At 40.7% G+C, this 15,606-nt stretch overlaps 2 protein-coding genes across 9 annotated transcripts in view; both read right to left on the reverse strand.

Moving 5' to 3' along the window:
- Positions 1-1,591, reverse strand: part of fam133b (family with sequence similarity 133 member B) — a 52,233-nt gene extending 50,642 nt beyond the window's left edge. Inside the window, exon 1 of one of the 2 annotated variants that reach the window (XR_011889706.1) lies at positions 1,421-1,591. Coding sequence is in view for 1 of the 2 variants with exons in the window: in XM_072283124.1 (XP_072139225.1) it covers positions 1,421-1,444 (24 nt within the window). In the remaining variant the exon portion in view is untranslated. The remainder of the gene's footprint in view (positions 1-1,420) is intronic. The other variant, XM_072283124.1, reaches the window with a different exon arrangement.
- Positions 1,592-11,143: 9,552 nt separating this feature from the next.
- cdk6 (cyclin dependent kinase 6) overlaps positions 11,144-15,606 on the reverse strand; it is a 93,083-nt gene continuing 88,620 nt past the window's right edge. For all 7 annotated transcript variants that reach the window (XM_072283131.1, XM_072283127.1, XM_072283126.1 and 4 more), the window contains 2 exons: positions 14,703-14,838; positions 11,144-13,946 (listed from right to left, as the gene is read on the reverse strand). In XM_072283131.1, coding sequence (XP_072139232.1) covers positions 13,800-13,946; positions 14,703-14,838 — 283 coding nt within the window. In that variant the 3' untranslated portion in view covers positions 11,144-13,799. The remainder of the gene's footprint in view (positions 13,947-14,702; positions 14,839-15,606) is intronic.

Genomic DNA, 15,606 nt, shown 5'->3' on the forward strand with positions numbered 1-15,606 from the left:
GCGTGAGATGTGGAACATTTGAGAGACTTTGAACTTTACTGTGCTCATGGACTTCTTCATCAAGTTATGGTATTGTTATACTGTTGTAACTATATGTTATAATTATGTGGTTTTGTCAGTTTTTTCAGTCTTGGTTTGTCCTGTGTTTTGTGATATCACACCGGAGGAAATAATGTATCATTTCTTAATGCATGCATTACTAAATGACAATAAAAGAGGACTATGTGTCTTCATAATCTAAAAAAAGCACTTGTGAGCATCCTAGCTAGCTGCATCACTGTCTGGTATGGAGGTTCTACTGCACAGGATCGAAGTGAGCCGCAGAGCATTGTAAAATTAGTCAGTTCCATCATGGGCACTAGCCTCTTTAGTATCCAAAGGTATCTTCAAGGAGTGGTACCTCAGAAAAGCAGCTCCAATTGTCAAGGACCTCCATGACCGAGAGCATGTCCTCTTTTCATTGCTACCATCAGGAAGGAGGTACCGAAGTTGAAGGCACAAACTCGGAGATTCAGGAACAGCGTCTTCCCCTCTGCCATCCTATTTCTAAATGGACACTGAACCCATGAACACTACCTCAGTATTTTTTATTTCCGTTTTTGCACCACTTAACAATATATACTTCATGTAATTCAGTTTTTTCCTAAATTTATCATGTACTGCTGCTGCAAAGTTAACAAATTTCACGACATATGCTAGTGATATTAAACTTGATTCTCATTCAAAAGCCTGATGATTGAGGGGTAATAACTGTTTCTGAACCTGGTGGTGTAGGACCTGAGGCTTCTGTACCTCCTTCCTGATGGTAGCTGCGAGAAGACAGCATGTCCTGGGTGGTAATCAACACTTTATTCTTGCTCTTACTAACTCTTCCTTCAGTTAGTCCTGACGAAGGGTCTCGGCCTGAAACGTCGACTGTACCTCTTCCTAGAGATGCTGCCTGGCCTGCTGCGTTCACCAGCAACTTTGATATGTGTTTCTGCATTATGTTGCTTTTTTTTAACCTGTACTATTGCATCAATACAATGAATTGATGTGTATGGATGACACCTAAAACAAACTTCTTCACTCAGTAAATCTGACAATAAATTTAGCAATCTACTGTAATTTAGCAGAACCTTCAAATCATTGCCGCCAGAGGTGCGCAGAGACCAGTCTCAACGCCCAGTCCGTGGATCCATTGAACATAAAACCTGACAATGAGGGAGACAGTCCTGCCGGGAGAAGACTGACCGGATTATTTGCAGAATGACAGTCTCAACCGAAGGGCGCAGGAGATGCCGTGGACTGAAGCTGAGGCCGAGGAGCGGAGGGGGGCTCGAAGCTGTAGGGCCGGGTCTTCCTCACACCGCGGTAGCTCAGCGCTCAGCACGGAACTCGGCCGTCACGTCAGCAGCCAGGAAGGGAAGGAGATACTCACCACTCGATTATCCCGTTTCCCCATGGTCCCGGCCTAACGCCGCCACCGCCGCCTGAACTCCCCCCGGCTCGGACCGACGCGCCTGCGCGAACCAAGCGCATCTCCTTCAAAGGGAACCGCCTGTCAGCCCAGGCTCCCTACTGCGCCTGCGCTACAGCGTCCACACGCCTGGCGTCACTTGCTGCTGTCCGCTCCCCTCAAAGTTCGCACGTGTGACGTCGCCTGACGCTAGCCCCTGCCGCGTCCGCAAGTGTGACGTCTCCCTATCCGGCGCTTGCATCCGCATGCGTGACGTCCTCTGCCTGCCGCGAGCTACCACAGCGTCCGCATGTGTGACGTCACTGTCGCCACCGGTTCCTCTCATGCGACTCTCATCTCGTCCGGCGGCGGGAAAACGCGGCGTCCGGTTTGCTCCAAAGTCTCTGAGCTGCTGTTCGCACGGTTCGCTGCCACAACCCCTAAACTGTGATATTCTGCAGTAAGAGAACATTGCAAGGATATAAATTACAAATTACATTCATAGTGCAAACACGCGTTCTTTGTAGTTGTGCTGTCATAGGGACAGGCCCTCTGAAATAATAACGCCGCGGAATTTAAAATCATTACACAGTTCATTGAAGTAGGACAAGGTAAAATAATAACAGACTGCAGAATAAAGTATTGCAGTACAACTTACAGTGCAGGTTGACAATAGAATATAAGATGGTGCGGTGATCTGGACATTACTAACTCCCACAGACCCAGGTGATCCTGTGATTTCAGTCTGAGGTGACTTGCGAGCAGCCTTCAGGAGAGTGAAACCACCACAAAAAGCATCTGGCGCAGTACTGAAGACCTGTGCTGATCAACTGGCTGGGGTGCTCACTGAGATCTTTAACCTCTCACTTTGGCAGTCTGAGGTACCCACCTGCTTCAAGCAGGCTTCAGTTATACCAGTGCCTAAGAAGAATATGGAAGCCAGCCTTAATGACCGTCACCATCCAGTAGCACTTATCCACAGTGATGAAGTGTTTTGAGAGGATAGCAATGAAAGATATCAACTTCTGCCTGAGAAGTGACTTAGATGAACTCCAATTTACCTACCGCCAGAACAGGTCCACAGCAGATGCCATTTCATTGGCACGCCACTCAACCCTGGAACATCTGGACAGTGACGATGCATACATCAGGATGCTCTTCATTGCTCCAGATCAAAGTTCAAAGTAAAATTACTATTAAAGCACAGATACAGGCCACCATCTACTGCCCTGAGATTCATTTTTGCAGACATTCACGCTAGAACAAAGAACTTCAATAGTGTCAGTGAGAAACTACACACAAAGATGGACAACCAGTGAGCAAAGGCAAACTGTGTGCGTACAGACAAAAGCAAATAATAATAACAAATAACAGCAAAAAATGATAAAATAATAAATAATGTTGAAAACATGAGTATAGAATTCTTAAACCTGAACCCTCTGGGTCTGAGGCCTGATAGTTGTGGGGTAACAACTGTTCCTAAACCTGGTTTTGTGTGTGTGTGTGAGAGAGAGTGTGAGTGTGAGAGGGATTATATATATTCTATACTACATATATATATATATATATATATATAGTACATTATACACCATACATTGTACAATGTACATTGAGATACTCAAACCACCCAGTCTAGCACCAATAATCATTTCATGGTCAAAGTCACCTAGATCAAATTTCTTTCCCATTCTGATGTTTGGTCTGAACAACAACTAAACTTCGTGACCATCTCTGCATGTCACATGATTGGCCGGTTAGATATCTGGATTAACAAGCAGGTGAAGAGATGTACCTAACAAAGTGGCCATTCAGTCCAGTTGTATGCATCTGTGAAGTAAGTGATGTGGTTAGACAATCTACTGATGTTATCAGATATTTGTATTATTGAAACACCATGTAGAATAATCTCCTCCCTGCTACAGTTAGAGTAAACATCCTCCTTCACACCTCTGTGTTTCAAATGAATGGAAATAGCCAGAACTGCTGCAGCACCGAGCCCAATGATGCTGCCTGACCTGCTGAGTTCCCTGCAGCATTTTGTGTGTGTCACAGTATAGCTTTTCTTCCTATCTATACAATTGCCAAAGGCAGCAAGAAAGGTTAAAAAAAAGTTCGTACATTATGAACTCTGTGGAATCTCTGTGGGCACAAACAAAAATGTTCGAAGACATGTAGCCTTGAAAGTTGAGCTGTACACCATCAGCCCCATGAGAGAGATCAAAGGAGGCCAGCAAAACCTCAATTATCCAAATTTCCTCACCATACCGTGGCAGTCCATCCTCACACTGGATAACTATAGAATGATACAGGTACTTATCCAAATTTCTTTTATTATTGCAATCGAACCCACATGCACCACCTTTTCTGACAGTTCATTCCACACTCACACACCCACCACACTCAACCTATGACCTCTTCTTCTAGTCTCACCCAACCTCAGTGGAGAATGCCTACTCGCATTTACCATATCTATACTCTGCGTAATTTTGTATACCTCTCTCAAAATCTCCCTCTTATTTTCCCTCACTCCAGGGAATAAAGTCCAGGGAAAACTTACTGGAGTTCTTTGAGGATATAATGAGCACATTGGATAGAAGGGAACAGATGGACATTATTCACTTCGATTTCCAGAAGGTGTTCGATAAGGTGCCGCATAGAAGACTTCTCTATAAGGATGCATAGAGTTGGGGTGATGTATTAGCATGGATAGAGGATTTGTTAACTAATAAAAAGCAGAGAGTTGGGATACATGGGTGCTACGCTGGGTGGCAATCAGTGGTGAGTGGTGTGCTGTGGGGGTCGGTGCTGGGCCCACAACTGTTAACGATATACATTAACGATCTGGAAGAGGGAACTAAGTGTAGTGTATCTAAGTTTGCTGATGATGCTAAATTGAATGGAAAAGCAAAGTGTCCAGAAGATACAGAGAGTCTGCAGAGAGATATAGATAGGTTAAGTGAGTGGGCAAGGATCTGGCAGATGGAGTACAAAGTTGGTAAATGTGAGGTCATCCACTTCGGAAGGAAAAATGAAAGAGCAGGTTATTATTTAATTGGTAAGAATTGCAGCATGCTGCTGTGCAGAGGGACTTGGGAGTGTTTGTGCATGATTCAAAAAAGGTTGGTTTGCAGGTGCAGCAGGCTGTCAAGAAGGCAAATGGAATGTTGGCCTTCATTGCTAGAGGGATTGAATTTAAGAGCAGGGAGGTTATGCTGCAACTGTACAGGGTACTGGTGAGGCTGCATCTGGGGTACTGCATGCAGTTCTGGTCTACTTACTTGAGGAAGGATATCCTGGCTTTGGAGGTGGTGCAGAGGAAGTTCACCAGGTTGATTCTAGAGATAAGGAGGTTAGATATGAGGAGAGATGGAGTTGCCTGGGACTGTACTTGCTGAAATTCAGAAGAATGACAGATCTTATAGAAACATCAGAATCAGAATCAGGTTTATTATCACCGGCATGTGTCGTGAAATTTGTTAATTTAGCAGCAGCAGTTAAATGCAATACATAATATCGAAGGAAAAGGTAATAAATAAATAAGTATATCTATTAAGGTATACGTATATTGAAGATTAAAAATCATGCAAAAACAGAAATATTATATATTTAAAAAAAAGAGGTAGTGTCCATGGATTCAGTGTCCATCTAGGAATTGGATGGCAGCAGGGAAGAAGCTGTTCCTGAATCACTGAGTGTGTGTCTTCAGGCTTCTGTACCTCCTACTTGATGGTAACAGTGAGAAAAGGGCATGCCCTGGGTGCTGGAGGTCCTTAATAATGGATGCTGCCTTTTTGAGACACCGCTCCTTGAAGCCGTCCTGGGTACTTTGTAGTCTGGTACCCAAGATGGAGCTAATGAAATTTACAACCTCCTGCAGCTTCTGTTGGTCCTGTGCAGTAGCCACCCTCCTCCCCCATACCATACAGTGATGCAGCCTGTCAGAATGCTCTCCACAGTACATCAATAGAAGTTTTTGAGTGTATTTGTTGACTTACCAAATCTCTTCAAACTCCTAATGAAGTATAGCTGCTGTCTTGCCTTCTTTATAACTACATCGATATGTTGGGACCAGGTTAGATCCTCAGAGGTCTTGACACCCAGGAACTTGAAACTGCTCACTCTCTCCACTTCTGATCCCTCTATGAGGATTGGTATGTGTTCCTTCATCTTACCCTTCATGAAGTCCACAATTAGCTCTTTCGTCTTACTGATGTTGAGTGCGAAGTTTTTCCAGTGGCACCACTCCACTGGTTGGTACATATATCTCACTCCTGTATGCCCTCTCATCACCACCTGAGATTCTACCAGCATCATCAAATTTATAGATGGTATTTGAGCTATGCCTAGCCGCATAGTCATGGGTATAGAGAGTAGAGCAGTGGGCTAAGCACACATCCCTGAGGTGCACAAGCGTTGATTGACAGCGAGGGAGAGGTATTATCACCAATCCGCACAGACTGTGGTCTTCCGGTTGGGAAGTCAAGGATCCAATTACAGAGGGAGGTACAGAGACCCAGGTTCTGCAACTTCTCAATCAGGATTGTGGGAATGACAGTATTAAATGCTCAGCTATAGTCGATGAACAGCATCCTGATGTAGGCGTTTGTGTTGTCCAGGTGGTCTAAAGCTGTGTGAAGAGCCACTGAGATTGCATCTGCCGTTGACATATTGTGATGATAGACAAATTGCAATGGGTCCAGGTCTTTGCTGAGGCAGGAGTTCAGTCTAGTAGTGACCAATTTCACTAGAACGTTCCAGGGAGTGAAAGGTTTAACATATGAGGAGTGTTTGATGGCTCTGTGCCTGTACTAAATGAGGCTTATATGAGGGTGGTCGTATTGAAACCTATCGAATGTTGAAAGTGGAGGTTGACAGCCATGATAGAATGATGGAGCAGAATCGATGGGCCAAATGGCCTAATTCTGCCCCCGTGGTGCATGGTCTTTAACCTCATTGCTTAATAGTTAATTCATGTAGATATTTCTGAATGGGAGTTCTGGGGGGAAGGCAGGAAAATGGGGATGAGAGGGATAATAAATCAGCTGTGATAGAATGGTGAAAGCCTGCTGGAAATTCAAAAACACACACTTACACAGTATTTTACATACTACAGATGTATTTATTTCCAAAATGTAAAGACATTGTGGCTAAGAACAGTTCAAGCTAAAATAAAACACAAAATGCAGACAGTAAAACTCCACCTAACACAAGCATCACCAGCATTGGTGAAATCTTGCCAATGTGTTCCCTAGTTTAACACTTTCTAAACAGTAGACCCTGGCAAGGCATAACATTAGCAGCAAACATGAATCAGGAATGCTCTACATAGAAAGCAATGACAACTAATTATTATAAATATGAAAACATTTTTAATCTAAAAATTTTTTGGCATCAAACTAAGGCAACGAAACCGGTCACACAGGTACCTACACCTATAAATATTACTCGATGCAAAATAAAATTTTAAAAGAGGCTAACTGTTGCAATTAATTTAAATTGTATGATGGAAATGTGTTCATACACAGGTATGGACATGAAAAACACAATTGGTTAAAAAAGTCACATAAAATAGGACAAGACTTCACAAGTATACATGATCAGAGTTGGAGAAGCACGTAGGAATTTATTTAGCAGACAGCATCTCATTGGTTCACCCTAAGAATTTTCTCCTGTCTGCTCTAAGGAATGTGAAGTTTCTTCGCACTGACTGCAGATTTTTCAAAGATGCCAGTACGGGAGGGCAGTGCTGGTTACCATCCCATCAGACACGTTGGCCTTTCAGCCCATAAACTATATTGAACTACTTACAAAACGTTACTAAACATGAGCAGCTTATACATCAAGCAGCAAAGAGCAAGATTCTACTTTATCTTCACCCTTATAATTTGTTTCTATACTGGTACACTTAAGGGATTATTGATTATTACGTGCACAGTCATCATTGTGTGGGTTTTTTGTGATTCTATTGTTTCTTTGCTTTGTAGCTGTCTGTAAGTAGGTGAGCAAGGTGGTATAACTGTCCATACTTTGATAATAATTGTACTGTGACCTTTCAACATGGTTCATGGTTCTCATCGGTCCATTGGCTTTCAGAAAAAATCTGTTGTAATTGACTAAATGTAGACAGAAGATCCTTATCCTGCAGGATTATGTTAGCAATAAAATTCAAAGTTCATGTGGAAATCTTACAGGGACCCACTGTTTGTATATGTAGATGAGGTATCCAGAAGAAAATGTATCTTACATGAAAGCTGGTTGAATATACATGTAAAAATCTGAAGTGCAGTAATATTTGGTCAGGTTAACCAACTCCAGATTACCTTTAAGATTTAGTACGTCACAGAACATTTCAGCTTTAATGCTCAAGTTGTATCACTACAAACTGCATGAACTAAGGGGTGAAACAAAATATCTACAGGCTCATAAATAAAAAAAATAAGCAAGCTGTTGAGGGAAGTCACTAAGGGAAATCCACAGTAAGACAGACAAAATGCTGGAGGAACACAGCAGGTCAGGCTTTAGAGAGGGATAAACAGTCAAATTTCGGCCGAGGCCCTTCAGCATGACCAGGTACAGTATCCATGTGAGGAGGGGTCATGGCTCTGACAGTTCTTTCCCTCCATAAATGGTGCCTGGTTTACTGGGCTCCTCCAAGTGCGTGCGCACACTTGTGTGTTACAATCTGCAGGCGTGAATGTGCTTTCTGTAAAGTTTCTAACAGAGTGATCAATTTGAGCCCAAGGTAAACTATATGTTACGGCATATTACAACAAATCAATTTGTCACTAAAACAGTAACGTATAAAAAGTATAAACTGCCATTGTAGGTTTAACTAGGAGAACTCTTGTTGCAACCTTACGTTATCTACGCAAACAAAGGCTGCTCTGAATGTTATGTACTCTGCAGCACTCTAGCAGTTGTACAATAAACACACGGCGGACTTCATCCTTTCTAACTAACCAGATACCACTCAAATAGCAAATCGTCAAAGCATTCCTTGACTTCAGGTAACATACCATTGTAAACTGTTAGACTGATGTTTCTTGATGGTCTTAGCAATGCCCCAAAGATCACAAATAAAAAGGTTTGAATAAATATATGGAACAATGTAATTTAAATAAGAACTTGCTTTAAGACTGCTCTCTATCCAGGTTGTCATGGGGAGGTTAAGCATTATGCTAAACCATGATGATACCACGCAGTCCCACAAAAAAATTATTTATTAACTAATCTATCTAACAGCTGTAAATGGGTGCAGTTTGGCAGTAATTCTGACAGCAATCAGTGCGATTATGATACATAAATAGCCCATTTTATGGCGGGGTTGGCTTTGGACGGAGTTATCTTTATTGGGAGAACCTGATTTATGCCCAAGTTTGATACCAGTAAACAGCAGAAACACCAGCAACACCAGCAGTTCATTTTTAGTGTGCACGGGCAGCGACAACTGTTCACACATGAATTTTGCAACACTGGAAGCCCTGCGGAAGGCACAGAATGCTGGAGGAGCTCAGCAGGCGAGGCAGCATCTACAGAGAGGTATAAAAAGTGCACATTTTGAGCCAAGAACCATCCCCCCATCAGGGCACATGAATGAAGGGTCTCAGCTCTAAACATGGACTGTTTACTCCTCTCCATCATCAGTTCTGTTGCCTAACTTGCTGTACAAATGCACGGCAGCCTGGATAATAGCATATGGCTGTTCTTATGAATTTAAAATGTAATACATAGCAGTCTGGAGTATAGAGTAAAGAAAGAAAGACATTTAAATGCAGTGATATTGCCCTAGATCTGGTGTAGTTTTGATTGAAAATCTAAACTCTATGCTTATTATCACGAGATGATAACAACATGCGGACACCTAATGAGATTTCCTTGGTGGCCGTGCATTACCTCTTTAAATGCTTGCACCAAGTCTAAGCAGCTTTACTGTGTTTATAATTTCGTTGGTAATGTGATGATTTTGATAAGCAGAATTCTAGCAAATTTCCTGCTTTTCCAATCCAGGGAAAGAGATTTTAACTGCAGGGCCTCACACCGTGATTGAAATGTTTCAACTACTCTTACAGCACCATTGAACCATCTGGTAAAGTTATTTGAAGGCTCGATTTATTAATCATGAGAGTAGCACACAATGCAACACTTCCAATTCGAACCCTTGTCAAACTTTCTGTCCTTAATCTTACATTGCAGCCCACTCAAAGCACTCAAACAGAAACACACAGAGCTATGATGCATTACCATGAACAATTACAGTTCAGATCACATCTTGGCTCACTTCTCTAAGTTCAATTAAACAGTAATGTCCAATAGTTTAATCGACTTTTAGTTTTGTAAAGTACAAAATCTAGACCTGGATATTATCAAACAACTTCAAACACCCCATTGCATAATTTAAAATATTCTTCCTTTGGTAATGTTGAATTTAAAAATGTTAACCATTCTTCTTTTTTTTGCAAATGGAATTTGCATTATTTATCAGTTTCTGTCTGCCAGTTCTGCCATTGTCATTAACGATTATCATTCACTTTTTCCCCAGATGCCTTGAACTCATTGGTTCCTGCAATGCCTAAGGACTTAATTCTCATTTCCACACAAATGAATCTCAAGGTATTATTTACGTGTATTGATAATAAATTTTCAGCTCTCACACAATTTCTGCACCTTTCCTGTTCATACACCTTGTTTTGTTTAAACGCCCCTTCGCGGTTTTCTTCTCTCACATTCCCTCTTTGTCTTTTTCTCAGTCCTAAATAACAAATGGCGTGTGGCGCTGCACATCGTACTTCTGAAAGTTTGATCATTAATTGTGTTTTCCTGTTAGTCCGAGATTTAACAGACAAGGAAAACAACTCTTATTATTTTAACCAAGTGGGTCCTTAGCTGTGAGATAAAAAATGAACAGCTCTAACTAATCTTTCTGGCTCTTGTTTCTAGAATAAATTGGCTTTCATATATATACTGCTCCTTGCCTTTAACATTTTGGAAATATCACCTATTGGAGAGAGGAAAAAAAACCAAAACAACAGCTTTACATTTCAGTTTCACCTAACATTGATCTGAATGAATTAACATAAATGTTTCACAGAAGTTGTAATGGCTGAAGTACAGCTAGGAGAATCACCACGGAGAGTTTCGCACAACACGGAAATATCAAACTTCACAAGCCTTAGAAATAATAGTTTCAACTTGTATTTTGTTGCATTATTCCCAATTCAAAGTATAATTGTATAAACATAAACTTTTAAAAGAAAGAGCATACTACTGTTACTTAAACAAGCGATGGTTTATTATCTGCTTGTCTCTTTTTGTTGAACTCTCTGTCTCTCCAATTCTGGTCACTGCTAGAGACACCAAAATATGGCGATCCTTTTGTTTTAAATCAAATTAAATCCAAAATGCACAAATATGAAGTTTTTAAAACTAAAAATCTACCTCAGCCTGAGGGCTGTCTTGAAATATTAAAAAAAATTCTCTAAAACAAGGGTTCCCAACCACCTGGGATCCATGGACCCTTGCTGGAAGGTTTTGAACCATGGCATTGAAAACGGTCGGGAGCCCCGGTCCAATTGGAAATGTATCGCATAGACATTGTTTACAAACAGAATGTCCGAAAGGGTAGGACATTAACTTAATACTTTTAAGACAGATGTATTTTGTGGAACATGTTTACATATTGGTGAATGATTTTCAGTTGTATGGATATATACACACACACACACACACATATATATATATATATATATATATATATATATGCACACACACTTACTTAAGTCAGAGAGATGTTACTTCATCAATACTGAACTCTATCCTAAATATATTTCAGTCAATATCACATTTATTTTATCTGTCACTAAAGCACCGTAACTAATCATACAATGTGATTATATATAGTTCCCTTGTAATAACAAATTGCGTTACCGTGTATCAGTCTGGTGTTTGCAATGAAAAAAGTGTGTGGTTTTATAGTTCACCATTATAATGGAGGGAATCCCTCTGAAATTTCTGGAATAGGCACACGTACAATGAAATGAGGAAATTCTGAACTAGCTGTCAGTGATCCGCTGTTTCTGTAAAGGGTCTAATTGGTATAATTCATAGAAATCAGTTAATCGGTGAAATTATCAGACACTTTCCAACCACTGACACCTTAACAAAAAACGTGGAAAAATTAAAAACTCTGTTGCTCAAAGAGCAGCACGGTCATTAAACGTGCATTCAGCCGTTAAAAAAAAACCTATCTTTCTCTGTGGATCAAAAGTGTATTTTCTCTGGATTGTCACTCCCTTCCCAGTTAATTATTTTAATATTTCATACTTTGAAAAATAATTTTAAAAATTATTTTCTTTCTAAGTAGTTTATTTCAGATATTTCAGTTTCTAAATTATCTAAATGTTAATATCACCGTTGGTGTGATGGCGTGAACACATTACTGGTGTCGAATGGTAGAGACCCCTACAAGATGGTGCCTGGCTGTACTGCCATTGGGCAGGGTGAAATCCTGACCACAGAGGGTGTTGTGTCTATCAAAGTAAGCTCCACTTCACCGCTGACCACAACATTTGAGCCAATCTCACCAACAATTATGTAAACTGCGGAGTTTCAAGGATAATAAATGCAACTTAATTATATGCACCATTTCACTTCCACATGGTTTGTGACTCTGCCAGAGACAGTCCCAAACCTGGCTGGAGACGAGGGTTGGGCACAGGGCTAGCAACCCCATTCCGCAAAAACCCAAAGCTACAGAAAGACCAAAGGGGTTAGGGTTCTAGAGACCTCATCCTTGGAAGAGGAAGAATGTTTGATGGGCTATACCCTCAAAGTCTATATCTTCAAAGTACTATCAGCAGCCCAACTAAAGCTATCCATCAGTGATAAAATAGAAACGTCTGTCTTCAAAAAAAAATAGTTATTTGCTACAATTTGAGACCAGAGATATCCTAATCTGAAAACAAGTTGCTGGGGCACAGTATAATCCCAGTAATGCTGGAATTATCTGGAAGATTAGACAATACATAGGGAGAGAAATAGATTCCAGATCATCCTGGTGATATCAAACTGTGTCCCCCTTTCATATATGCTTACTGTTCTCCTGAGTACTTCCAGCATCTTCATTTTCACAATTTACTTTCTCTCCGGATATGTACATAAAAATGGAAGAACGCAAATCTGCGACAAACAAACAGGTTTGCCCTCCGCTAGAGTGACAGTAAGAAAATATTAGGCATTCAATTCTATCACGTTGCAATTATCATTGCAAACAGTGATGCTACTTAACAATTAATTAATAAGTTTGCAGCTTCACTTGGAAAGATGCACATCCAGTATCCAGTTTTCCACAAGCAAACTCGATATGCCGGCAGTGTGAACTGGGTAAAAACACTCATACATTTACAGACAAAATTTTAATTCTTCAACTGCAGGTTTTTATATGAAGGTGGTGAATATCAAGCCTGTTTCAAGTTCAATGAACTTCATGAATTAATTTGAAAATAGATTGGGTCACCTTCAATTGATCACCTGGTGCTAGAAGTGTTCTAAATGGGCATTTAATATTTTGCAAGCACGAGACAGGAGAAGTGTTGCAATGCTGTAAGTTTGCAGAGCATCTTCCATACATAAGCTGTCTCACTTTGCAAAGAAATATTTTGATATGTGTTAAGATTTTGATAACTCCAGGGAGTTAAATTTTTGTTAGCAGATATCGCCCTTCTGTTAACACAATTATTTAAAAAATACCATTGATAAGCAACAATAGCAGAAAAGTAGTCCTGAATTTTATAGTTTTCTTTCAAGAAAATGTGATGCATTTTTAAAAAAATAACTTCCAAAATGTCTTCTTCCCAATAATGCCACAAAGCGACCTCCTTCAATGGATTTTGCAACTTCTTGCCAATTTGGTTGATATTGAAGATTCACAGTATCAGGAACCATGGTTGAAGTTGTCCATTTCACTTGTTCAAAAAACATTCGTCAGTTAGCAAACTCAACAACATTTTGATTTACTGGTTGAAACCTGGCCTTAGCAGCTGGGTACATAAAAGAGTTAGCAGGTCTGGCAGTGATTGTATTTGGTGTTCCAGTTCACCATTGCAGCATTCCACATTCAGGTAACATTTGCAGCATTTAATTATGTCCAGAATTATCCAGAAGTGAAGGTGGAGACGTGAGGGACGGTGGCAGAAACCGCAACAGTTCTTGCATTGTTTCAAAAATACTACTATGGGGCATTAAGTCAAGAAAGCACAAGTTAGAGACGTTTCAAAAGCAGCATATGGAGGAGATATTGCTGTATTGCAAAACATTTCACTTGTCAAGTAATCCTCTCAGGAACAAAACAAAACTCTTGAGAACGTTAAGCTGTGTTCACTTCAGAAGAAGGCTGGTTAGGAGATAGAGACACGTTCTGACTCTCAGTATGTTTCTCGTGGTCCATAAAATACTGGTGGGACAGTGCATTGAAAGCAGATATTCTCTTTTCTGGATTAAAAGTTAGGAATTTCTGTAGAACAAAAACCACAGGCAACATGTTAGAAATATATCTTGATGAACATTGGCTGAAGGTTCGCTCGGACTTCTGCCTCATTACAACGGTTCCATAAAACCATAAGACATAGGAGCCCATTGACTCTGCTCCACCATGGCTGACTTTCAATCCCATTCTCCTGCCTTCTCCCTGTAACTTTTAACACCTTGACTAACCAATATCCAATGATTTGACTTGGCCTCCACAGCCATCTGTGGCAATGAATTCCACGGACTCACCAGCTTCTGGCTGCAGAAATTCCTTCACATCTTTGTTCTAAAGGGGCATGTCTATTCTGAGGCTGTGCACAAGGGTTCCAAGGAGAGAGAGAAACTTTAATAATGAGATACGCACAGATGAGGAGTAATAGATTATTCATGGATATACTTTAGTTGTTAGTTGCCAATTGAAAAGCGATTAAACACAGCAGTAGTCACCCCATTCCATTGTCACTAAGTAATTAATTTTTTTAGAGATATGGCCAAATGAGACCGTACCCTTATACCCATGTGACCAATTAACCTACCGAGCAGTAAATCTATAGAACGGGGGAGGAAACCAGTGCACCCAGGGAGAACTCACATGGTCATGGGGAGAAATTTCAGACAGTGACAGAATTGAACTGGCGTTGTAATAGCGCCTATGTTAATTGTTGTGTTACTATGATGCCCCAGTCTTGGGTTTGCCTACAAAAACCATGCAACTTGATGAAGCACATATCAAAGGACATACCAGCAGCAGGTCTTTCCCTGGTTCGTTTATCTCTGGCACTAAGTCCTGTATGGGCTGTGGTGATCTTGTAGAAAAAGCATTTTTTGGCAGGGCCACATCTATTGGCCAGTCATCCTCGCTGGGAAGACCGAGTACACTACAAAAGACAAAAAACTGAATTGGTGATCAATTTATTGTCATCAAATAGGCTAAGTCAAAGTAAAATTATTACCAAAGCACTTGTATGTCACCAAATACCACCTTATGGGTATATTCAATAAATCTATTACAGAACATTAACCATTGTAGAGTCAATGAACGACAGCACCAACACGAAACATTGGTTATAATCGATACCTGTACCCCGCTGGAAGCCAGTGAAGAGTTTATTCATCATATACGCCGGGAAAGCACTACATCGTTTTTCAATTCTCAATAACTCAGGAACAAGATGAATTTGCCAACTAATCCATATAGAAAATGCTGATGAGCTTTGTAGTGCAGTAAATTCACTGTTGTTAACTTTATAACCTTTGCATAAACAGTGTGTGTTACTCTGTCAGAGTGGGGGTTAGGATTAGGACTGACTGCTTTCCCTTCAAGATCCATCAAGAGCACTCCGGTCTGCCACCATCTTCACCTGAATTTAGATGGGTGCCATAGTTTAAATTACCTTTTGGTTGAAAGGCCCGATAGCAGAGGCAGATACACTGGGGAGTAACAGACATTTAGATAGGCACATGGGTCTGAGGAAAATGGAAGGATATGGGGATTGTGTAGGCAGAAGGGATTAATTTAGTCAGTCATTTGGTTTGGCACAACATTCTGAGCCGAAGGACATATTTATTTTTAATATTCTTTTCATTTATTTTTATTTAGAGACACAGCACAGAACAGGCCCTTCTAGTCCAATAAGCCATGCTGG

This window comes from Mobula birostris, chromosome 19 (assembly GCF_030028105.1).
Source record: "Mobula birostris isolate sMobBir1 chromosome 19, sMobBir1.hap1, whole genome shotgun sequence".
NCBI classification, from domain to species: Eukaryota; Metazoa; Chordata; class Chondrichthyes; order Myliobatiformes; family Myliobatidae; genus Mobula; species Mobula birostris.